This window comes from Caloenas nicobarica, chromosome 7, assembly GCF_036013445.1.
Source record: "Caloenas nicobarica isolate bCalNic1 chromosome 7, bCalNic1.hap1, whole genome shotgun sequence".
Taxonomy (NCBI): Eukaryota; Metazoa; Chordata; class Aves; order Columbiformes; family Columbidae; genus Caloenas; species Caloenas nicobarica.
Window position 1 is genome coordinate 1442910 of NC_088251.1, and position 25073 is coordinate 1467982.

General features: G+C 39.1%; 1 protein-coding gene across 1 annotated transcript; it reads right to left on the minus strand.

Moving 5' to 3' along the window:
• Nucleotides 1–2157: 2157 nt before the first annotated feature.
• Nucleotides 2158–23713, minus strand: GLRX3 (glutaredoxin 3). Its single transcript, XM_065638966.1, has 11 exons — nt 23610–23713; nt 18174–18282; nt 15195–15269; nt 14383–14584; nt 10050–10222; nt 9897–9958; nt 7216–7273; nt 5321–5373; nt 4113–4152; nt 3938–4030; nt 2158–2451 (listed from the first exon to the last, which is right to left on the minus strand). The coding sequence occupies exons 1-11, from the start codon at nt 23678–23680 to the stop codon at nt 2401–2403; spliced, it is 987 nt and encodes a 328-aa protein (XP_065495038.1). The 5' UTR covers nt 23681–23713; the 3' UTR covers nt 2158–2400.
• Nucleotides 23714–25073: the final 1360 nt, after the last annotated feature.

Sequence of the window (25073 nt, forward strand, 5' to 3'; positions counted from 1 at the left end):
TCCAGTTGTTGCATTAAATACTCCGATCTGGATGGGTCCCCCAAACACTCCAAATCCAGCACTTTTTAAAGTGCTTGTTCCCAGAAAAGTCTGGTTCTGCCCAAAGAAACACCACAGTGCTCTTTTCTCTCACACAGAGTGGGTTTGCAATGAATTCTGACAAAAGAATTTGTGCCAAATATACCAAACAGTGCTAATTACCAAAGGGGGAGACCCTCAGCTGAGCACCACAAACAGTTAAAGAGAACAGTCACAAAACGCAAAGAGCAGCCCAGGATCTCACTTGAAAAATAAATTCCACACTGGTGTAAGTGTAGCAGAGTACATGGAGCACAAGAGTATATGGAATATGTGTGTATATATATGTATCTCAGCATATGGAATATAAAAATATAAATTGTCAGAGAAACAACTGTTATTCACTGGTGGCCTCTTGCATTTCTACAAATACATTAGCAGGACTCCACAAACCTCAAGTAGTTAAATTCCATTACACTGAATTTTGAGGGAAACCTATTGCATAAGAAATATAATTTTGTATTTAGTCTTGTTTTAATTAAAGCTTCTAGCTCCTAATTTGACCACAGGGATGTTACTTTTTGGTTTTTCTTTTTTAAATTAAATGAAGTAGGTTACAGTGACTGCTGACAGCTGCCTGAATGCATCTGCAATTCACTTTAAGAGATTCATTAAGGCTTGTTTTAATAGTGATTAAAATTTGTTTTAAAGTCATAACAAATACTATTCCATAGTAATTCCTAAAATTATTCCCAGAAAATTGGTATTTGAATTAAACATCAGTCACTCTAAGAATTCTGTAACACACACAAGCACCTTCCTCTCTGCCGTAACCTTCACCAGTCTGGGACCAAGTCCAGTAACAGTCTTACTTCAGGCCCCAGTAAACTTGGATTATCTTTAGAATTTAAGCAACAAAGCCCTAAACTTGCTTCCAAAATCACTTCCCAGCTGCTGTGTAAAATCTGGCACCACCTCACTCCTCAGGCACCTTTTCCAGGAGCATTTTGGGGAGCCCGCGTTCAGTGCTGGTCCCTCCAAGCAAGGACGTGGCTCCGAGGAGGCTGTGGCCAGGGATCTCCAGCAGACACGGGTGTCTCCGCAAGCACAAAATCAGCAGCCAGGAAAATGCTCTCAGCAATACCTCTCTGCTCACAATGTGTTCCTGCTGAGGCTTAGGCGCTTTCCTGCTTGCCAGTGCTCTGGTTTTTGGGTTTCACAAAGGGAGGTGGCTTCTCTTCAGGTTCTCGACCTCAGAACGTGGTGTCCTTGTCCTGTTTACTGTGTATACCCAAACACTCAAACCACAGCTCAAACCACGATGTCACAGCTCAAAGTCAGCAGCGGCTGATACCACGGTCACATACAGCAGTCTATTCATAATTAACCAGAAATATTTCAGTATTTCACAGGCGCAAGAACACCTTCCAAAATACTGACCACATTAGTCTCAGCACAGATGCTAAAAGCCAGAAATGTTTCTCTGGCAGAGAAGTTCCCTCTGGCACACTCCTGCAAACACACCTGTGCTGGAGCTGATGCTCAGCTTGTTACTAGAGCCCATGCTCTTTCAGAGCATTACAGGTATGAAAACAAGGATTAAAACCAAATTAAATCCTCCGAATACAGAAGTGGAGGATTCCTGTACGAACACAAGGATTTAAACTGCCCGAGTCTCAGCCTAGAAGCTAAACCTTGCCATCTACCGACAGGAGCACTGACAATACACCCAAGGACTGGCCTAATCACTGCGCTTATTGGGTCATTTCTACCGTTATTTAAACATGTCCAAAAAGCTACGTTAAAACAGGTTAAACATCCAAAATTAACAATTACTGTACCTACTTAGGTAATGAAGATGCAGAGCATACAGCTGAAACTCATTAATAACAACTTCCTAATGGTACACTGGATTAAGGATTCAATAGTATTTTTCTCGCTCACTAGACACGAAAACAATTATTAACAGGGACAGAAAATTATGATGCTCCATCCCACAGAGGTACAGCCATTAATATTCTCTTAATGAGAGCTGAGCCCCAAAAAAGATGCAATTTAGTTCTATGTAGTAACTGCAACGGCGAGTGGTGTCATTACTCAATTCTTAAACATCTTGATGCAATGAACACACAGAAAGGGTATAATAACAAACCAAAGTTCTTCAGCATTATATTTTAATCGAATTTGAAGATCTTGACATTTTTGTATCTCCAGTGGAAACATTTTCATACGTGACACGGTCTTGTGAAATACATAAAGTAAATGAGCTGTCTGTCTTTACTCCCCACCGGTTCCACAAGGCTAAGTTGTATATTGCTCCAATATAATCTATACATGAATAACTGTTCCAAGTATTTCTGTTCCCATTGACGTCCTTCTCCATTAATTTTCTCCCTTCAGAATAGGCAACAATTCACCACTTTCCTTTAGTTCCTGTAAAGAAATACACACAGCAGTTACTCTCTGTGTACATTTTGTGATGCTGCTGTAGGGACAGCTCATGAGTAACAGAATCAACTCACTGGCTACTAAAGGTATGCACAGAAGTGAATGCACTAACCATTCACTAGAGGTCCCTCTTGACCAAGACACTGAAGTTCATAATGTTGTATTTCTATTCTGTTTTGTGTCTATTTAGTAGGAGAGGAAACTCATTTAGTGAACAGATACACCTTCAAAAGTATCGGTTGTTATCAACTTTACCAGGTAAATCCCCTGGTATATCTCCTTCTAGATGGAATTCAAGATACATTTTAGGCATATACAAAATTTTACAACACCCAAAAAGCCTCCTACAAAATGAAAAAAAATGACCATCCATTGATAGATTTTGTTCCTACCACACATTAAAAGAAACACCACAGTAAGAGATTTGTAAGAGTCCTAAACAAGAGACAGCCCTAAATAAGAAATGCTTGCCTGTATTATCTTCATAATTTACACTCAAATTATAAGGCTGTAAACATACTAAAGAGATAGATAACACCAGGAAATGGTTTTAAAATCCTGTGTTGTGGAGTATATGTTCTTTCCCCACATCTCAAGAGAAATAACTGTCTCAATTGTATTTCATATTATGCTATATTATAGAATGCATTTAAGAATACCGACAATACATCTACTCCTGCAAGTTAGTGTGAACTGAACACAGTCCAACAATGCAAATAGACAAATTGTATTTAAATACCAGCGAGACAAGTATTTTGGAGCATCTGCACTATGCCCAAGACTATACTTACTGATCACTGAAATAACCCACACACTTGTTAAATAAATACAATTAAAGTAATCTATATAATTCAAGTAATACCAGCATTTTTAGAACTAAATGAGATTTATTGATTGTAGCTTCCCAGGAGTTACAATGTCTGAGGAATTGGCTATAAAACATTCAGACAAGAATGGACTCAGGAGTATTTGGGGTTTGGAACACTGTGCCTGCTCTGTTACAAAAATCAAAAACCACAGTAACAGATGCAGATCTATTTTTGTTGCTTCAGGGTCTGTTCAAACAACTACAATAAACCTCACTTTCTTCCAGGAATGAGACTGTTTGCTAGGAAAAAAAATGTCTTGCCCACCTTATTTGAGAAAAGCAATGTCAGTAGTAAAACTAGAAAGAGAAACCTGTAAAAATGCACCCACAGGGTAAAAATGGGCTGTACAGTAACAGTAACTGACTGCTGTCAAGAAAATACATTTCACTGCTAAATCGTGGCATATGAGAATGCTCGAGATTTAGAGCCCCTTTCAACTGTACCTTGAGCTCATAGAAGTCACAGTAAAAGCAACCAAGTCACTCGCTTTCACGATCTAGTGCCACCACGCAGGAATTTCTGTGTGTTATGGGCAGAAAACATTTCTACGGTTTTAAACAAACGGTCAATTTACATCTCAAACAAGATTCTCCCACTCCTACCTTTACAATATCCAGCCCTCCAACGAGTTCACCTTTCACATATAACTGAGGATATGTTGGCCAGTTTGAATAGGTTTTTAATCCTTGTCGCACCTAAGAAAAATAATCTAAAATGTAAACTTCAGCTTTAGTAAAACCAACAGTTAAATCCTCAGTGACGGAGAAACATAATTACCTCTTCATCTTCCAGTATGTCAAATGTCTCGTAATCAACACTAGAAAAAAAGAGAACAAAAAAACAAAGAACAAAATCATCTTCTGTGGAGTTTTGCAATGTAAGCCCCTCCAAAATTCAAAAAGGGTACGTTTATGAGCTAGCTTCCAAATCACTCTGAATTAACAGGGAATTGGAGGAAAAACTCAATTACTTATGTCCATGAACTATAACGTAAAAGATGTCTAGCTTCATGAGAAACTTTTCACAGTGCGTAGATGAGCACAACACAGTAAAAAAAAAAAATTTAAAAAAAAAAAAAATCAAGCCATGTAGCTTCAGCCCTAATAGGCCAAAATGTGTTCAAAGTAATACCGTTCACTATTAGCTTAGGGAAAAAAAAAAAAAAAAAAAGACACACCCATACTTTGGAGGTTTTTATTAAGGAATTAACCAGCTGCAGCTACTTCACCATCTCCGTATACTACTTGTGTAAAAATCCACAAAAATAAAATGCCCGTGTCAATTAGACTTCTGGTTGATTCATAAATGAGTTTTGGTTCGCAATTCCTGCTATTCCAAGAACTGGTGCTCTTCAATAACCAGCACGTGGATTCCTGCACATGGCCTCAGGCCAGTGACAAGGAACAGTGATTTAAGTAACTGCTACTGATTTCCAAGCTGTATATGGATATGTGGTTACCTGTTATCTCCAAAAGCCCACTCTAACGTCTAGTAAGAGCAGCACAAATGAAACTAGTTGGTCCAAGGGAGGTGACTTATCTCTCACTGCAGACCAGGGCTCTGAGGAGGGAAGCTGAGGCTGCTTAACAGGAGAGGCTCCAAAATTAAGGAAGCAGATAAGAGGGACCTCTCTATGGTGAGTTGCTTATCAGAATAGCAGGACTTCTTTTATGCCAATATTAACAGCAAAAAAAGAAAAAAATTCACTGTTGCAATAAACTCCTCAATCCAAGCAAGACAATCACCACGAGGCTGCTAAAGCAGCGGAACATCTGAGACGGCACATTTGACTTGGTATCCAAAGAACGGAGTAGTGATTTACACCAAGGGCTTTTACAGGAAGATACTTAAAAATACTCTTAAACAAAGAAAATTATTTTTTGTGAAGTCTTCCACTAGTATTTGCCAAACACTTTATTTATAAAATGTACTTTTAAAAACAGAACTGGTTTCCCAAATTAAATAAAAACCTCCCACTTACGTACCCAGTACTGTTTATGATTTCTATAATTTGCCTGCTGAATCCACATCTTGCCATCTAGAACGCAAAACACACATATAGTAAAACATTTGCTATATTTAATCCACAAAATCCCAGCTCCTCAAGCTACACTAAAGCTATTACCAATTTATCGCTAGTGATGACCCCACTGGATGAGCAATACTGCTAATTCCTTTTTCATCTTTATATTCTTTGAGCTTTAAACAGTACTAGATGTCTCTTTATATACCCTGCTGAAATACACAAAACCATTAAGAATATTAAACACTTTTCTCAGCTGTGATGTGAAATGATACACAAGGTGAATCAGTTTTCCAGGTTTGGCAATGCTAGCCTTGATTATTTTCTGAACGTTCAAAATGCCAAAGCTATAGGTAGGATGGGTATAAATGCCTTATATGCATTTGTAGAATAGATGTGTTTTATTTTGAGACATACAATACCCTTTACTTTCTATTCTGGAAAGAGTCACAACCTATAGGTCAACTGATAAATATGTCACATGTACAGCAACTCCCAACTGAAATTAATAATTGAAAGTATCTACTGCAAACTCTTCATATTGACAGTATGAGGACACAGAACACTCGTCATTTTTTAGATACTGAATTTTTAACCCAGACTATCCCTTCTTCTTAGCAATTTCACTCCACCAGTAACTCAAGCAAAATCAAAATGTGTTAAGCAACTTGCCCAAACTGTTGCTTTCTTCAGGCAAGGCACAGAAACGCATTGGTTTGGAAGACCTGAGCCCAAGGAGCTCATCCCCACCGTTCCAGTGAGTTGGCATCACACACAGGGTTCCAATGGCTACAAAATGCCTCAGTGAAACAGCCTATAATGTCTTAAAGTGACTGTTGTTAATACACAGACAAGGGTCAGGGAACAAATGAGGAAATGAAATGGAAAGACAAGTCACACGAACAAGTTCAGTCCCCTGTCTCTGTATTGCTTACAATAAAATACCGTGTGAACGACTCCTCCCATGCACTCACTCACTGCAATCGCTGTTCAGGGTACAGCCTCCAGGGAAAAGGCTGAGAAAAGTTGGGTGCTGCTCAAGTAATTTTGATGGGAAGAACTGCAGTGCCTTGCTGTTCAAAAGGGAACAATTTATCCCCTGCTGACTTTGAATATGCAACACAAAGAAACAGTCTGACCTTTTGGTTTACAGTCATTTGGTATTATTTTAATCCTGTTAGCAGTTGTCTTCAGTCACTATCTTTATTTCGGTGAGTGAGATAATTAAGTGCAGCTTAAAGACATGAGGCATAGACCATTCCCCGCATGTGAGAAAAGATTGGATCATTTATGGTATGTGGCATTATACTTTAGCCTGAAAAAAACATCTAGCGGCTTTTTAAGATGCAGTTGTGAAAACATCATAAAGTCAGAGAAATTCAAAAGGATGGGGCAGCAAATTCCATTAGGCCAACAGAGGGAAATTTCAAGAAATGTGTCCAGAGAGAAAGTTTGGGCCAATAGTCAAGTTGTACACCTCAAGCAGGACAAACATCGGGGCAAACACTCAGAAAATCAGAGGAAAATCCATTATCTGCAAAGACAATCAATAACTAAAACCAAAAGGACATGCATGGTTCTTCCATTTGTTCCTGTACTGATAGACATCACTGCAGGGCACCAAATTCCTTGATTTTACTGTAACACAGCTATCAGAATTGTAGCAACATCCTTCCATCAGGTAAAATAAGGACGGCTCTCCTATGGCTTAGAGAAGCACCAAATAAAAAGACAAATAACTAACTTCCCAGCACCATTAACTTTCATTAAGCAAGGAAAGGAAGGTATTTGTCACTGTTGAAAAAAGAAGTTTAACTATAACGTCATAGAACTTAATTCAATATAACTTAATCTTACCTGTTTGCTTCCCTTCATAAACAGCATCACAGGAGCTTTGTTTATCAAGTTTTTAAGCCTACAGAGGGCACAAGAAAGACAGATATGAAAAACCAGCTCGGTTCTTATCCTGAGCTTTGTTTCAACAGAAAAACAAAAAGTACGAGATGGTATCTTACAGCTTTACAAATGCATTTAATGCATTATTATAAGCAACTCTATTCATTAGAGTTGCTTACAGTAACTCCAGTGAATGAATATGAACTATCCTGATACTTTTAGAGCAACAATTTACTTTTCTAGATTGACCTCTAAGTATCAAGCAGCAGTAAGCTTAGGGGAAACACCATTTTAGGATATCATATATATAATGTCTATATTGAATGACATATTGCTTTTGCACATAGTGAACATAATACTTAGAATTTCTCATTCTCCATGCAAGAATGTCTTTTGCAGAGTAAGAGCCACATAAATTGTCCATCAGCCATGAGATCCATGGACTAACCACTACCGAAATTGAGGAATCGCTCTGGTTTCCCCATTGTGCCCTGTCTGTTCCCGGTCTGCCCGCACAGCCCTCACACACTCCCCTCTTCTCCTGCTCCTCCTAGGAAAGGTTTGCTGGACAAGCCATGGAAAAATCAGCAAAGACTCCTGGGCAACCGTTTCCTGCTAAGGACAAACCACCCTCTATAAAATGCACAACAGGTGACCATTTGCTGTAAAAAGTTACTTTGCATGGCTCGCACAATGCAAAATGCTCTAGACTGGAGAACCCACGGTGTTTGCAAAAATTAATGAAGTTTTATTGGTGACCTACAGCCCTTGCACATGTAAATCTCAAACTGATTTTTCCAACCAAGTGGTCTCCAGGTTAAAAAGCAGCAGCAAAACCAGCAGCCCCAGCCGGGGTGAGCTGCAGTAACCGGAGCTGCTTCCCCAGCTGCCAAATCCGACTCCTGGTTTCCAGAGTGCATTTTCAAGGGTATTTTCAAGTGAAGAACACGCAGTTAATTGATGGGAGTGGATCAAACATTGAGTAAAGGAACATAATTTAGCAAACAGATTCTACTACTGATATTCCTTACTTTCATGACGCCTTAACATGTTCGAATAACTACCTCTTACGAATGACTGATAGAGCGAACGTAGTTTGAAAGAGACGGCAGTTGCTCAGCAGCTAAGTAAGAGGTTAGCTGCAAAACAAAACTGATCCGCGTCATGGAAAACGAACTGCCCAGTTGTCACCAACAAACAGGACACAGACCTCAGCTAAGAAAGAAACAAACACCTACTAGAAGCTGAAGAACAAACTAGGCAATAAGATGCCACTTGTGACTTGTCTGGTGCATTTTTAGCCAGTTTGCCTTCAGGCCACTTCTACAACAAAATTTGATCCAATTGACAAAAACTTCCCGCACCTGTTCAAAAGATGCTGCTGTTACAGATGCTGTTTAGGCAGACATTTAGCTATACCAACAATTTTAGTCTATTAAAACACATCAGGTAAGCAGAGGACATTGCTCATTACCTTCTTTCCCCCAAAAAGATGAGGTAAAGCAAAAAAATATGTATAAATTCAATAAAGTTGCAGCTTATGCAAGTTTGCAAAAAGGAAGGAAGAGACTAAGGAAACCTTTCTAAAATATGTTTTTAAAAGGCCAGGCTGAGACAATCTCATCTTTAACTATAATTTAACCTCAAACTGCAAAAGGTAGTGGTTATCTTCTGTGGCCTTGATGAAACAATCTACAAATTACCCTACTAGAGTAACAAAAGGTTAACCTCAGCCACAGAACAAATTTAAAAGTAATTAATAAATACACAAGTGTGAAAGTAAGTACTTTATCACCATATTGAAATGGCTTGCATTGAATTATTTCTCCACTGTGCTGAGAAGGCAGAAGAACCTGAACCAGTCACATCTAGAGCACGTTAAAACTTGCTCAGCCAGCCAGAAGGAATCTATGCTAATATACTAATATTTGTATGGGCCACCTTCCTGGTAAACCAGCCCCCCTTCGCATGTCTTAATGGCACTATTCACATTAAAACTAGGAAAAAACGGCACATCTACCAGCAAGTCCTCCAGCAGAATGGCTTGTCAGGTATCTGGAGCTTGGCTGCCTGCGGCATGTCAGAACTTCAAATGAGAGAATCTTCAAATGGAAAGTTAAAGGAGGACAAATTGGTTTCTACATATTACACCTGACTCAGGAAGCAACACACTGCCTACCACTGCAGCGAATATTCATGTTGGCACAGTGAGAGGAAACAGGAACTGAAGGACATGAGTAATCAAGTAAAATGAGGAGAAAAACCTTGGTATTTTCTCCAATGACATCGTAGCTACGAAGTCTTTGCCAAATAAAGCTAACAAAAACTGCTAATGTTTAACAGACAATCCTTCCTGTTATCTTTAAAGAATAAATTCTTTAAAGAGAGACAAGAAGAAATCTATATATTCCTGTTATAATTAAAAATTTTCAAACTACAAATATAATAAGTAAAGCCTATTGGTACAGCATAGCTTTGTATTAACTGGTGCTTACTGTATAGAAAATGGAACATATCAAACAACTGCAAGAGTTCTGTAACTAAGGAAAATCTTGATACATTTCTGATAAAGTCAAAGAACAGGATCCTCCTATCTAAATGAACATATAGGAAACCTCAAATGCTAACCCAACACATCACACCTGTCCTCCAGCTTCTGTGCCTTCGGACAGACCGCGGCCAGTTCTCCAGATGCCTCAAGTTCCTAAGGAGATTGAGAAGAAAAATCAGATGTAAAAAGCAAGACAAACACACCTGTGACAACTAACAAGATTAAGAAGTTCTCAATTTCTAACCTTCACAATATCCAGTCCACCTATAAGCTCTCCAGCTACATACAACTGCGGGTAAGTTGGCCAATTAGAATATGTTTTCAGCCCCTGACGAACTTCTTCATCAGAAAAAATATCAAAACTGCTAAATGAAACACCGTGTTTGTTCAGTATCTCCACCATTTGTTTGCTGAAACCTGCAAACACAAAAAGAGGAATTACATATAATTTTAAACAAAGCATTCCCATGTCTGTACTAAACCTTATAATTTAAACGATGTAATTCTTCTAGATAGCAAGTTCAAAACAGCTCTAGTATGTTGTTCTTTGCTCTATCAAAATCCTCAAACATTATAAAGGGGCAAAAACCATCTTTAGTACTGGGATTACAAAACCCAAGTCCATGGACAGCTTGGTAAGGCTGGTGCTTCTCTAAGTGGAGAGCTACACAGTACGTAACCTTCATATACATGTTTCTGCTGTTGCAAAATGCAATTAAAGCAAAGTTAAACGCATTCCCATAAGTACTTAATATTATTTTACTGCCCTTGTCACATTTTCAGAGCATGGTTTGTTTTCCTTTATGACAGACCTCATGATGTCCTACTCTGACAACACTATCTCAGCAGGATATTAAGCACTGAACACTCCAATGTAAACACCCAGGTTTTGTAAGTTTAGTATGTGGCCGGCCTTTGCAAAAAGTTTCTCCCTTCTGTAGCTAAGCATCTTTTTCCTAAGAAAATCATCTCATTATTTTAAAAAAGTTCTATACACAAAAATGTTAATATTAGATTATAGACTGTAAATTCTATAATTCTTACACCACAGGGAAACCCACACAAAATTTCACTAACAATACATCTTCTCTATTTTAAATTTACCATTCTCATTGAAGGGGAACATTAAAATGATTTTTTTTTTAAAGAAGACAGATTGGTTTTTTTTAAAACATTGGTCTCTGCAGAAACTCTTCAAAATCACATTAAACAACAGAACACCCCCCCACACACAACTCACACCTCGGCTTTACGTCAACAGGTCCTTTCTTTCTGGGGTAACCTGAACAGAAACCTCAGGCTGATGTTCCCAATCACCTTCATCACTTTAACAGTGACCCAGAGGCACAAACTCCAGAGCAGCTGCCGATCCCAGGTGTTTCTATTGCAGACACTCACTCTGGCAGCAAAGGGATGAGCAGAGGTCTGAGCACTTCTCAACACACGGAGCCCAACAGCTCCACCTTTAGCGCTGACCATCAAATCCCAACTTGCAGCTCCACTGTTCCCCCACAGCTGATTTGCTCTCCTATGATAATTATGCTAATCAGCGGAAAATGCTAAGTACATTGCAAAAGATTTTGGAATTTTGCTTCATTCCTAATCCATTGTCTTTTTCTGAAAGTATTTCAACACCTGCCATTGTTGCTTTCACGCACATCTCTTCTAAGTGAGTAGAAGCCTCCTTGACAACAAAAAGGATCCATGAGAATTTTTCCATAAATCAATGTTCGTCTTCTATCTTTGCCAACTCATTCTGGTTTGGATTCAAATGCACCTTGCAATCCTACCAGTTCCCTCAAAGAATTCCAGCAAATGCTGTGCAGACAAACAAAAAAAAAAGAGAGAGACAATGCTCACAGGATTTAATAAAGGAATAAAAAAGCAGGTTTAAATGGGAAAAAGAATGCAAGTACCATAGAAGAATAACCTTTGATTTCAGCTTGCAAGACCCACCTATTAGTTTTTGAAATATGGATTTTTACTACAGCTTTCTGCAGTTTTCATGATGTGCAATTTATTGAGATTTGAAGCAGCAGTATTTATACGTATAGCATCTAAGTTGCTTTTCTTTCTACAACTGAAGTGTTTAGTTCATGTACAGCCCGAAGTAAAACACAGATTCCGAAATTTTTCATCCATCTGGGAGTTCATTAGTAAACAGCTCAAGGCTGATTGCTGATGGTTACTCCATCGCCAATATATTAACTCAGTTCTACTGTAAGGAACTGGGGGAAAAAAAAGCTGTATTTTAGCTGTAGGCAATTACATGCAAACTGGAGAGATTGATTGGTTGTGTTTCATTCTGAAGGGTTATGGTCGCAGTCTGCAAGTATTATGCTTAGGGATAAAGTGCCAGAACAGCTTTACTTTCATAACACGAGATTTAGGTTGAATTTCTAAAGAAATGCCATATGAGCATTACAAGGAATAATTAAACTGCTAACAAAATGTTTTAAGCAGTTATCTAGATGATCGTGAACACCGCTCCAGATTCTACACCAATAAAAACAGCCTGAATAAATTACAGTATTGACGAAGCAAATAAACTAATACTACCCACAGTCCAAACAAATCCACTGAAATAATACAACATTCGTAGCAACCACATAGAGTTGCCAGTAAACACAGAGCGGAGGGGGCAAACCCGACTTTACACCAGGCTCAGCTGGCTGTTCAGTGAACAAATCACCAACTACAGGAAGATCCCAAATTCCACCACTGGACAGGGTTCCCTCTGCTTGCCAACCGCACTACAGACTCTGGTGCAAGTCTATTATTTGTACCAAAATAGATACCGTTCGAAAATAATTTGGCACGGCTCTTTTTATTTAATTCTATTTTTATTACTTCTGCTACTGTTATAACAGATCCACATCATCTTTGACAAAACTTTCAATTACCTTCACCTTGAAAAAGATTTTGTCTAGTCCAGGAGTTTAAAGAACCCGAGTTACTAACATCTCCCAACCAGTGCCAGAAACTATCACAGCTGCCTAAATCCAGCACAGTATTTAACTGCACAATTAAGTGCTCTAGGTTCAGATGATTTTGTGTGTTGCACTAGATTTTAATACCTCCAATTTTAATATGTGTATCTATTTAGGTATCTCCTGCGCACTTTTCATGGGGTTCCAGGGACCAAAGGTAAGAACTAAAAGCTTCAAGAAATATCTACTTTATCATATTAAGACATGCAAATGAACCTGTGTTATATACAGTTGCTTTCCATATTGAGTTTATGATGAAGTGCCTAACTATGCTTAACCTCCATACGTCAATGTCTTTTTTGGTTTGTGGGTTTTGTGCCTTTTTTTTTTTTGTGCCAAATAACTCAGGGTGCGAGCACAGCAGGGTCACTAACAGTAGTGCCACATGAGTGTGCAATGCAGGTAAACTTAAAGCATGTGTATGTGAACAATCTAAAGTGTAGACATCCCAAATGTACTCATAAAGAAGTCAATGCAATTTTTTTTCCCAACTGCCTTTCTGTCCCTCCAGTTTTAGAATTTTATATCTTATTGCCACCATCCCCAGAATATGACATTTGCAGTCTTCCCACTTCAAGTGAAGCTCTGGAGATAAGGGACGGTTGTTTTTCCACACTGCTTTTTGGTCCCTGTTTTTTTCAAGATGGAATACAGTCCTTGGGGAACAAGCACATATGAAAAAGCAGGACAGAAACCAGCAGCTCATGTTCACTTCCCTAAGATATCAGTGGAAAAGGACTGGTGGGTTAGAAGCAGACTGACAACTGAAGATAAACTTCAAAGGCGGGCCAGGATTACACTCAAAGGAGACAACCTGGAACATATTGTGTTGTTAATTGCCAAAACGATGCCTCCAGTGCTACAATGGAACAGGAGGGAGCTGTAGGCAAAGGAGCTGCCAGAAGCACTGTTTGGTTGAACAAACTCCATCCTACACCCGTGTTACTCTGCTGTTTGCCTCCTGCAGCTCCCACAGAAGCCCCAACAAAACCAGTTCTGCAACGCAACTTCATGAGACTGTGAGAGCAGAAGGATGGCAGCTTCACAGTACTGAACACTTTGGGGTTTAAACATTAGCTCATGTGCTTTGCATATAGATCAACGCTTCAAGTTAGCTAATAACCAAGCACTCTAAACAGTGAGCAAGGGTTAAGAGCACTGGGTTTAAGAAAATACATTTCCACTGTAGCAGAAACACATCCTGCTGGTGTTTCAATTTTACCACCTAAGATAGTTTTATTTTCTTTTTCCAAATGGCAACAGGAATCCTGGTGTTAGTAAGTTGAAATGTTCTCTCAGACTATTTTACGTTTTCAACATGTGTAACTTGATGCACAGAATATATCATGAATAAACACCGTGCTACCTCAGGAAAAGCGTCCCAGTTCAAGGACACACACATTCTTTAGAAAGCCCCTAATCTCTGCGATTCCATCTCCAAAACTTAACTAAGGGAACAGCAATTCTCCAGCTGCATATAAGTATAAAAGACACTGTCGGGATGTATCTCCCCAAAACCGAGTAAATCTGGCGACAAGCACAAAGCAAGCGCTGCCACGCTGAACCCAAACCTGCGAAGGTTCTCACCGCAGCGAGGCTCTTTAGGAGAGCCCTTCATGAACAGCATGCAAGGGGCCGCGTTGATGAGCTTCTTCAGCCGCATGTTAAGATCTTCCTTGGCGGAGTCCTTGAAGCCCGCGGGTGCAGAACTGCTGGCTGCGTGGCGCTGCACCTTCTTGCTCAGCTCTGGGGCGTGGGCACCATCTAATCTGTCAACTTGCTGAGAATTCTAAGGAAGCCAACACACAGGCTCACGTTAAAGGACTAAATTCAGAATTTGTACTGTAACAAAAAATGGGAGTAAACTCGCCATATAACGTATAGATTTTCAGATGTGGGGTGGGTTAGTGTATTGATCTTCTGGCCAGTCTTTAGTTCCAAGACTCAAACCATTCTGTTGGCTGGAGACTGTTAATGCTAGCAAATTTGCTATTAGCAGAATTTATTAAAGAAAATATTTTGAATTTTATTATCACAGGCAAACATGACCCAAACAGACTCATTATTTCTTCCACAAGATGATTTACTTGGGTTTTTGCCATGTTGTAGAACTATAGCTAGACAGAGAAACATTACTGAAAATGTTTTGACCCAATACAAGGTATAGGAACTAAAATAAAAACTATGTACAAATCCCAGAGCAATTAAGGAAGCTCTGAAATATTACATATAAAGTGTAAGCACCATTTCTGTCTATGTTTTTAGGTTCCATTGGACAGACTTAAATCAGATACATAAGTGTTTATTTCCTTATCTAGTTCTTAAAGTTCTGCTCTTCTGGTAGCAGTATTATAAAAGTACACATATTAAGAGTCCCCATGGAATCTAGTTTCTCTTACCTTAAAGAATAAGAATGTTGGGACAGAACTAATTCCGTATTTTTCAGATACTTCAGGCACAGCTTCAGCTTCCAGCTAAAAGAACAAAACAAAAAAAAGAAAAATCTTCTTTAAGTTTGACTGCGGATGTCAATCCTGTCTAGAATGTTCTTCTAGGCATTTTATACATTTAAAAGGGATTTGATGCAGAAGTTTGTGACACATTTGCATTTAAATGAGACTCACTGGGTTGGCGTGTCATCCACTGAGCCTACACAGTGTCAAAACAGGTTCAGAGGTTTTTATTTTGTTGCACATTTCAAAAGATGCCCGGAGGCAGCGAATAAAATTTTTGGTGCACTAGTGACCTAGTAAATTTTCAATCATATGCAGCTACTACTATATTGAAATCCATAAATCATTGACCCCAGTTATGTCATGATTACAGTGCTTATTTTCTGCCCACAGCGATTCTTGCTGTTTGCTCTATTGACTAATTTCGAGGGGCAGTACATCACGACTGACATTTGCAGCCTTCTGCAAATTATGAAGAGAAAAACGAGTGTTTCTTCAATAAGCTACTGATGTTTAGTAAATTTTATTTTTAACTCCTGCAAGGCTACCAAGTATTGAGTGGCAGACTTGTTGAGATTATTGGTTGTTATTTTATTCAGTGTTCCAATGCATACCTTGAAATTGCGTAATGTAGTAATTTACCAATAAAATATAACTTTTACTTGACTCAAACTTTGAGTTTCTGTGCACAGGCTACAAGCTTGAGTGACAGAACATTTAGTGCAAGGCTGTTTAAGACACCAGCTCTGTAACAACTGCAGAGTTATCGGTTTTAAAAGTAGTAATAGTTCTAAAAGTTTCAAACAGAAACCTGCAATCCAGTGTACAGAAGAAAAAGTCTTTTACATTCTTATTCCACAAACCATACAGCGAATGAAAAAGGATCAAGAAAGTTACTTAACAATGTGCTCCTGCCTGCTCCATCCTTCCTTGTTTCAGCAAACACTGTGATTGGTCTTGCCTTTAAGCAAAACGTAGCGAAGCTCTGAATATTCTCACATTACAGCACGTTTTGATTTGCTCCAGCTATATAGGCTCTTCATGAACTCACTAAATACAGCAGCAACTCAGCAGAATAAGTCACAACTGAGTCCAAACTTCACCTGTTTCTATATATCAATGCTCCAAGAGGATCAACTGAGAAACTAAACCTACAATTTGAAAGCTGTAAATAGATTCAAATTATCTATTCTCTTTCAAGTGGCAAATGATTAAATGACTTCTACCTAAAATATTAATTTTCCTTTCCAGTGACATTTCCTGCTTACTTGGATGCTTATGTTCCACTCTGGGGAGGTTCACACATACTGAATAAATTTAATTTCATATTTCAGTAACTCACTCTTATTGGTACAACTTTCCAAAACATTGTTTCTAACTATTTCTGGATATGGACAGACTTTCATTTTAACCAGGCCAAGGATCTTAGAGTTAGGCACTGCAACACCTGAAGTGAGAAACTGCATTTCGAAAAACTTCAAGAGGTTCTTGCCAATTAAAAATCACACTGGCTACTCCGGAATACAGACCAAAATCCCACAAAGAACTTATCAAATCAAATACATTCTCCAGGAGGAGCACAGCCCCTTCCAAAAAAAAAAAGAAAAAAGGCATCAAGAAAAGTCACTTAAGTCTTTCAGTAGCTTATTTTCTCTAAACAAGCACACCAGTAATATTGGGGTGAGGGGGGTGGGCAGAAGGAGGTGCCATTATCTTTTTTGCAACACTTTATCATTTCTGGAACTTGTTATTAAAAAATAAATCAAAGCTGAATAATAACAGGTTTTAAGTAAATAAATATGAACAATAAAAAGGCGACAGAGTTTTCAAACTCTATATAAATTTTAAAACCTTGAATTTTCAAAATGTTGAAAGTTAGTCTTTTGAAGCTCTAAGTAATAAAATACTACCATTAAAAGAGTTCTGTCCTTCTGTTTTACAGGAGAAACGCCAACTGAGACAGGAATCAAAAAAAAAAAAAAAAAAGAAAAACCACACAAAACCTACAGGCTGTAAGAAATCAAATCAAAATACCCACACACAGCTGGCTGCCCCATTACTCCCTGCCCTCATCATCACAGAGGTGTCTCATTAACAGGAGAAAGTTGTTTCAAACGAACGGCATGCTGATGAAGTGCATTCATTTTTCCCTCCACACTGGCTCTCGCACTAGGATGTGCAGACGACCTCACAAAAATTCAGCACTACATTTATGTTCATGCCATCCAGCACTACACGACTGTCAGAGTGACAATGTTGCACAGACTTCAATTTATCTTCTTTTAAACTTCATGGAGATTACTGTTCATCTTCAGCATCAGACAGAAAATCTCTATGAGTTCTGAGATCTATTTAGCCAACCAATAACATCACGGGAATAAATGAAATCTCTAGCGCACTTGAAAAGAACAATGTTGCCAAATTAATTGCAAATCCAGGGATAAAAATCATGCTTTAAAAAGATGGCAATGTACAGAACTGACAGACTGAGACACTGCAGGCATAGAGGAATTTAAAAGCCTATTTGTTAGGTGGAATAGCTAGCACAAAAAAACCCTTCAGTGTATCTTAGTAGACTGATCATGGGGGTTTTTTGTTTGGTTGGGTTTGGGTTTTTTTTGTGTGTGTATGTTTCATTTTTTGGGGGTTTATTTTGTTTTGCATTGGTTTGTTTTGTTCTTTCGTTTCTTTCTTTCTTTAGACAATTGATAAAATGAAGGCATTATTTAAGCTTGCAATATCAAGTTTGGGAAGAGGAACACACAACTTTCATCCCGCAGATTTTTGATGTATCTCTTGCAACTCACATCCTTAAATGTGAAGCCATAAAGGAACTTCAACTTTACCCATGTTTTGTAATACTTTGCTCACACTTTGTAATAATGTCTCTCCGCTGTTTAAAACAAGCTAAACACCCAGACTTACCTTCACAAACGTAACCTGCATGTGTTCCTTTGCTAGTGCTGCCATAACCTCATTCATCTGAGCACACTGAGGAGCCCATGGTGCCCAGAAGTGGACAACTACGAGGGACCTGTAAAAAAATTTTAAAAGTGACAGCAGTTATTTCTAAAAAAGAATCATGCAATATAAAAGTTTGATAAGCCAAAAAAAACCAAACCAAAACACACCGCCCATACCATCTTTCCAAAAAGACAGAAAAGAAAATCCAACAAGTGAAACCAGGAACATTTTCTGTGACTTACACAGAGAACTTTAATGTTTTTTCAGAAAACATTCCAAAACCTGACAGCACTGTTAAGATAATGTAATACAAAGATAGTAGAAGTTAATTCCGCGTGAACATCAGGCAGGATGAGCAGAAGCAACGAAGCTCAAGCCGTACACTACAGGCTGCAGATGCTGCAGATGCTGCAGGCCCAGCACTCGGCACCGCTCCTAGGCATCCTGCAGCTCTGCCACACAAGTTGTCTGTTTTCAGAAGCTCAGCAGCTTCACAGCAGAGGCTGCACCACTGCGTTCCCCACTCAGTGCTGCCTCTTTACTACTTAGCCAGGAAATAAGGCAATAACTTCTCAAATCTACCGGGACTTCTATAAAAATACAATATTCTTATGCTTTTATTCGCTTCAACTTCTTATTCCTTTTCCACCTTCAATAAGGTTTCCCGGAATGTTTGGTATTGGTTATACACAGGATTTAGAGATGAGAAGTCACATGTGAACAGCAATCCCATCAGCCTGGGCACCACAAGTAGTTCTCATAAGCTTAAACACACACACTTTGATGACAGCAGAGACAAGATATTTGCATCTCATTTTCAATTCTGTTTTCCAGCTCTGCTGAAGCCAAACACACTAGATAACAGGGGATAAAGAATAAAAGACAAATAATGTACTACTTTTAATCTACTTAGAAAGAGATCTAGTAATCAATGCAACCACGCCATAGAAGCTATTTAATGTTTTTTATTCCTAAGTAATGGAACTTGAGGATCAGTTTTACTGGCTTGCAGGCAGCTTGACATTGTTAATGGAACAGCTGTGTTATCTGACCATATACAGCTCCGAACTCAACTCAGACAAAGAACTTTAAAATTCACAAACATGATTTTACCAAAGCAATTCTAGAAAGTTTTGTTAGAAAGAAAATAGGATAGCTTTTTTTTTTTTTTTTAAATTCACATCAGTCAGAGCACAGTTCTGCTTTGAAAGCTGATTAAAACTGGCAGAGTTTACAGACTGGTAAAAACTGACACTCCGGAACACAGCAGTTCTGTTCTGCAAGTGCCATCCTTGCACATTCAGAGCTGAGCTCAAGAACAGCTTCAGACATCTTCTCCAGGGCCGTCGTCTCTGCGGATTCTTCCAACGCTCTTGGACACAAGTCACAATGGCAATGATCCCAAAGGCAAACCATCTCTTTTTAATTACTTTTTAATTACAAAATAGCTGTACGCTTCCTTGGGCTGGTGCCAGCGCTCACGATTGACAGCAGCATTTAAAACCCAGTAAAGGCTCATTTCAGTGATTTACTCTTTACTTACAACCAAGATTTGATGTGCATTTCTTGAGAAACCCAAGACTGGATCTCACTGCTCAGAGTCAAACCTTAACTGCAAAACTGCTTCAGCGTGTCAGCTCTTCCAGTACTGCTCTTTGCGGAGCCCCGCGACAGAGCCCAAGGCAGATCAGGGCACAGGGAGCTCATGCAGGAGCTTTATCTGCCCTTCCCAACATTCCGACAGCTCACACAGTCACGTCTTAATTAAGACTTCTGGGCGAATGGGGACAAGCACTTGGAAGTGCTGTCCCCATGCTGCAACCTACGGTTTTGCCACAAAGTAATGAGGCAGGTTGGAAAATGGGGGGAGGGCAGTCATTTGTATGGATGAGGAGACCCAGTCGCAACAGACAGAAAATTTTAAAATGAAAAAAACAGCATTAGTCCAATATTTCAGCAGATAGACCAAGCTCTGATGCAGAAAATTACCAAGAACTTTGCTCCAGGATTGGTTTTCCTGTACTTGTCTATCACATCCTTCACTTGAAATACCAACTTTGAGATCTCCTCCAGTAGCACTAACACATGCACTGTTTACTGACACCATTAAGAGCTCACAGAAGTTGTTAAAAACTAGTCAAGGATGAACAAAACCAAGTTTTTTTGAATCAAGTTTTATGACAAACCAGTCTAATCTGCTTAGTTCTACTACAGCTTTTAGTTACAGAGAACAAAGTCATCAGGCTGTCATGGCAACTGCACAATGCCTGTACATTTAAAAAAATAATTTTTACATCTGTTAGACTACAAGCAGGACCAGAGAATATGCCCATTGGCTGAAAACAATCATAGAAGTAGTACAGTGGCCACACATCGGGCCAAAAAACTAATAACTCGCTGCATATCCCTCCGCTCTTGCATACCAAGAAATATTCCACAAGGGCTCTATTTAATTTAGTGTGTATAGCGGGACATCGCTGACCACATGAATGGCAGCTCAGGACAAGCAGAGGAGGAATAATCACGATTGTTTAATCCTCGTTCAATCAGAGTCTATTCTTTCCTTACCAACGTATAGCTGCAATGCACTTGAATTTTGTCTTCACAAAGAACATACTGCAAATTCATTTGCACCAAGAGTTTTGGGGTGATCTTGCCAAATACATTCACAAAACAAGGCTAATTTTGCAATTAGACTGCCCTCTTGGTATGGGAGCACTTGAAACTACACTTGAAAAACGCAAGAGTAATTTAAAACATTAAGGAAGAAAATTAGAGAGTTAACAAAGTGAAACACATAAGCACAAAGTATTTCTTACATTCCAGCAAGACATTTGTAAAAGCTCCACTATAATCTAAAAAAGAGGATTGTAACAAAAACCTTATGAGAAGTGCAAAAGTTTGTCTTCCTACATCATTTTATATTTCACATTTTGGAGGAAAATTTCACATTTTGGAGGAGGAGCTGCGGGCCCAAAAATAAACTTAACTTTCTTTACTATAACTTTTTTTAAACCTTAGTAGCAGAAGAAAAATCAGAACAACATATCACACATTTTCTGTGGGGAAACAAAAAGCCCAAAGTCTTGTTTCTATAGTGCATTAAAAAATTTAAAAAAAAAAAAAAAATCAGTTGAGACAGACTCACAAAGTAAAACCTTTAAAACCAGAGTCTATTGACTGTAGAACCAAAATAGCAAGACATGCTCTGACAGGGATATCGAGAAAATAATCACTCCATAGGTCACTCTCCTCTTGGGCCAACATGCAAATATTTCATAAGTATTCATAATCTTTCTCACAGGCAGCCCAAGTTACTTGGTTTTATAAGCTGATTTTTCTAAAAGTAAAACAATAGATGACATAGCATGAACAGAAGTGGTTCAATAATTCTGAAGACATTGGCTCAGTTCATCTTTTGCAACCATAAAATCTAGATGCATTTTGAAAAAAATTAAACCTTAAATTTACGCTTAATCCATAACATAAAGCTTACTAATAACTTGATGTCAGAAAGGTTAATTTCCTGAAACAAGACCTCCTATGAAACTGACAACATAAAATGCTGGCAGTTGCAGCTGATTAATGGGAATTCCATTCGTGTGGAAAAAACAGAAAGTCCATTTGAAAATAATAATAAAATAGCATTAGGCCTAGCCTTAAGAATTCAGCACATTCTTAGTCTCAAGCTTTATCTTTCAAGAGAAAAATATTTCCTTGAAGAAACTTTCTCCTTTCCCACTTTACTAAGTGAATGTTTAAAACTACTTTTGTACACCATTAAGTTTCAAATTCACTTGATAATCTAAATACAGAAGGTACCTTAAGACAGCCAATCCATTTTTTAAAGTTCTAGCACCATCCAGAAATGGGGAGACCATTAAATATATATATATATACACACACACATATATGATCTGAGGTATTTCTTATACTCTGTGAATGCAGGTTTATTTGGTTTCTTAGCAGTAATAAAAACCAAAACCAAATATTTTGAAATGATGCAGAGGAAAAGAGCTATCAGTACTATCAATTCATCTTAGCACCAAAAAAAATTCATAAAATAATCAAGTCCGTTAAAGTGAAAACTGAAACATGTTCTGTGGACAAAGGGAATGCGAAAATTAGGAAGGAGGGGTGTGTGGTGTGAAAATAACTTCAAAATATTGTATTTGTTCCTGAAGCCATTTTCATTTCAATGTCTCAGTGAGTGTGAGATGTGACTTTCCTCTGGGACATCCCCACACAATTCATTTGAAGAAGAATTCCAGAAAAGAAAACTTACAGTCATGCAGCAAGTTTCAGAGAATCTAGCTGCTTCTTCGCATAATCAAAACTTTTCCATGTTTCCTTACGCTGTCTTTAAGAATACAATATTGGTAGTTTCATCATCCTTTTTAAACTGCTTATTTAATCAGCTTTCTCTCTTTATTCATTCAAAGGCCACTTGCTAATGCAGCGGTTAAATGCCATGGAAATGTTTTCAACACAGCACTTTAATATGCCTTACAAGGCCCAGTTAAATACACCCTCAGCTAGTGGACTCAAAGATTATAATAGTTACCACACTTTTGATTCAACAGGACAAACAAGCAAAACTCATAACCAAACCTGTCTTGCTTCAGTAAGGCATGTATCTGTTCTTCTTTAATTATAGTAGTTATTCCAAGTCTTTCCTACCAAAGCTGTGCACAGAATTTCCCCTCAAAGGATCAGAGCCCAAGACTTGTAACGTCAGCCCAGTGGTGACAATCGGTGCCCCCACACAGAGCTGCCAATGGAGAGAGCCCCGTTACCCCTATTAGAGCATAAAACCAGATCAATGAGGAACTCTCCCTGCTGCACAAGAACTGAACAATTTAGCTTCATGCTGTTGCTCAATAAACGACCTAATGCTGCTGCTTTCATTGAAAATGTACAATAATTGTTTTGCTGACACCTTAGGGCTCAGGAGAAAAAACTTCTCAGGTTGAACAGAAGTTCTGGTTTGTGTAATTTTCCTGCCAAGCGGGTTTAAAGTTGCAGCTTCAGAACACCCCAGCCTTCCCACAGACTCACAGGCTGCACCTCAGAAAAACGGTACTTAAAACATAACCGGCCAAAAAACCAAAACGAAGCCCTTATCGAGCCTATGGGCTTGCGTTTTCTCTATTTCCCCGCCAAGGTTTGATCCAGCCCGGGGCGGGGCCACCGCGCAGCCACGTTCTGAGGCAGATGGGGACAAACCCAAAAGGGCCTTTTTCCCCCAGGGCCTGAGGCCCGGCGGGTCGGCCCTTCCAGTCAGGCCACCCCCAGCGCGGGCAGCGGGGTCTCCCCGGCAGCGGGCTCCGCTCCCTGAGCGCCCGGCAGGCCGCCCCGCGTCCCGCCCGGGTGCCGCCCCGGCGGTGCCCGCCTCACCCGTCCTTCTGCTGCAGCAGCCGCTGGAACTGCTCGGCGCTCCCCGCCGCCGCCACCGCGCCCGCCGCCATGGCCGGAACGCGGAGACGCGCCGGGTCACGTGGGGAGGGCCGCGCATGCGCCCCCGCGACCGCGCCCCCGCGCATGCGCCGCCCTTGGTGGGGGGAGGCGGGCGCCATGTTGGTGCCAACGAGAAATTAATAAACATAAATCTAAAGATAATACTGAAACGGAGAAATAAACTTAACAGCAGAGTCAATTACACCGCCAAGCGGCATTCTTTATTTTATCAGCGCTGGGGAGCACTGGGGATCATCCTCCATCAGTGCTCCAAAGACTGGATGCTCTGGCATTGCTTATATTCACATCATGATTACAGATGCATTACAATTTTTGAAAAGTCTTACATACATCTATACTAATAAATAATTGATGATGTTAGTTTCTTACTTAAAATACTTCTATCAATTATTAGTTAAATACAAGTTAAGCACTCTGCTTCTAAACAACGTGTTACTTAATTTTCTGTCCCCCTCCTGTCGGGCAGAAGGCTCTAAAACTTGAAAAATATCCCCTGGTTTTGCAGGTGGCCAGAAAGCATTCATCATGTCATTGGTTAATGATGGGTACATCTTTTGTAACTTCATCACAGTGTACATTAATTTAGCAGCTTCTCTTCAATACACGTGTATACACTTACTAAAGGTGTTTTGTTACTGAGGCTGGCCGCAGTTTTTGCAGTTGTTAATGGCTCCGCGTGGCCATAGTTACACCGGGTAACGTCAGCTGAAAGAAAAACTAAAAATTGCATTATCGTTGTGAACAAGCGCCCTATTTTCCATCTCTTCCATGTATTTTAAGTAAAATCAAAAAGCTTAACCAGTGAGCTATCTAAATACAGAGACAAGTCTGATATGCAGTAAAGGTGCCTGTTCATGATATGATTACCGAACACCACTCCTAATTCTGGATGGAAATATCCAGAAGAGCTCTTAATGTCATACAGAAAATCCATATCTTGAACAATTTTAAGTTTTCCAGAACCTACCAATTCAAACAAGACCTCAGGTTTGTCTTCACCATCAAAGATATTAATAATTAACACTTTTATTAACAAAATAATGCAGCTTCTGATTCTGCTGTCTTGTCTCTGTGCTGCTAAAAAGATGGTCATAAAGGATCCCGAAGAATGTTTACAGTTCTTATAAATTTAATGTAAAATTTTGACATGTTAATCATCCACCATATTTTATCTGAATCTCAAAAAGCCCAACAGAAATTAATCCAAAAGGAAATATTAATAACTCAGTTGAGTTACTGTCTTTTCTCAAAGAATATTTCTAAGAAAACAAAACCATGTAAGTACTTTCGAAGAAAAAGAAAAAAGGTTTAAAAGAACATGGTTTGTGTTTATATATATAAACAAATTCTAGTTGGCATAAAGTACATTGCTACACGTTGCAC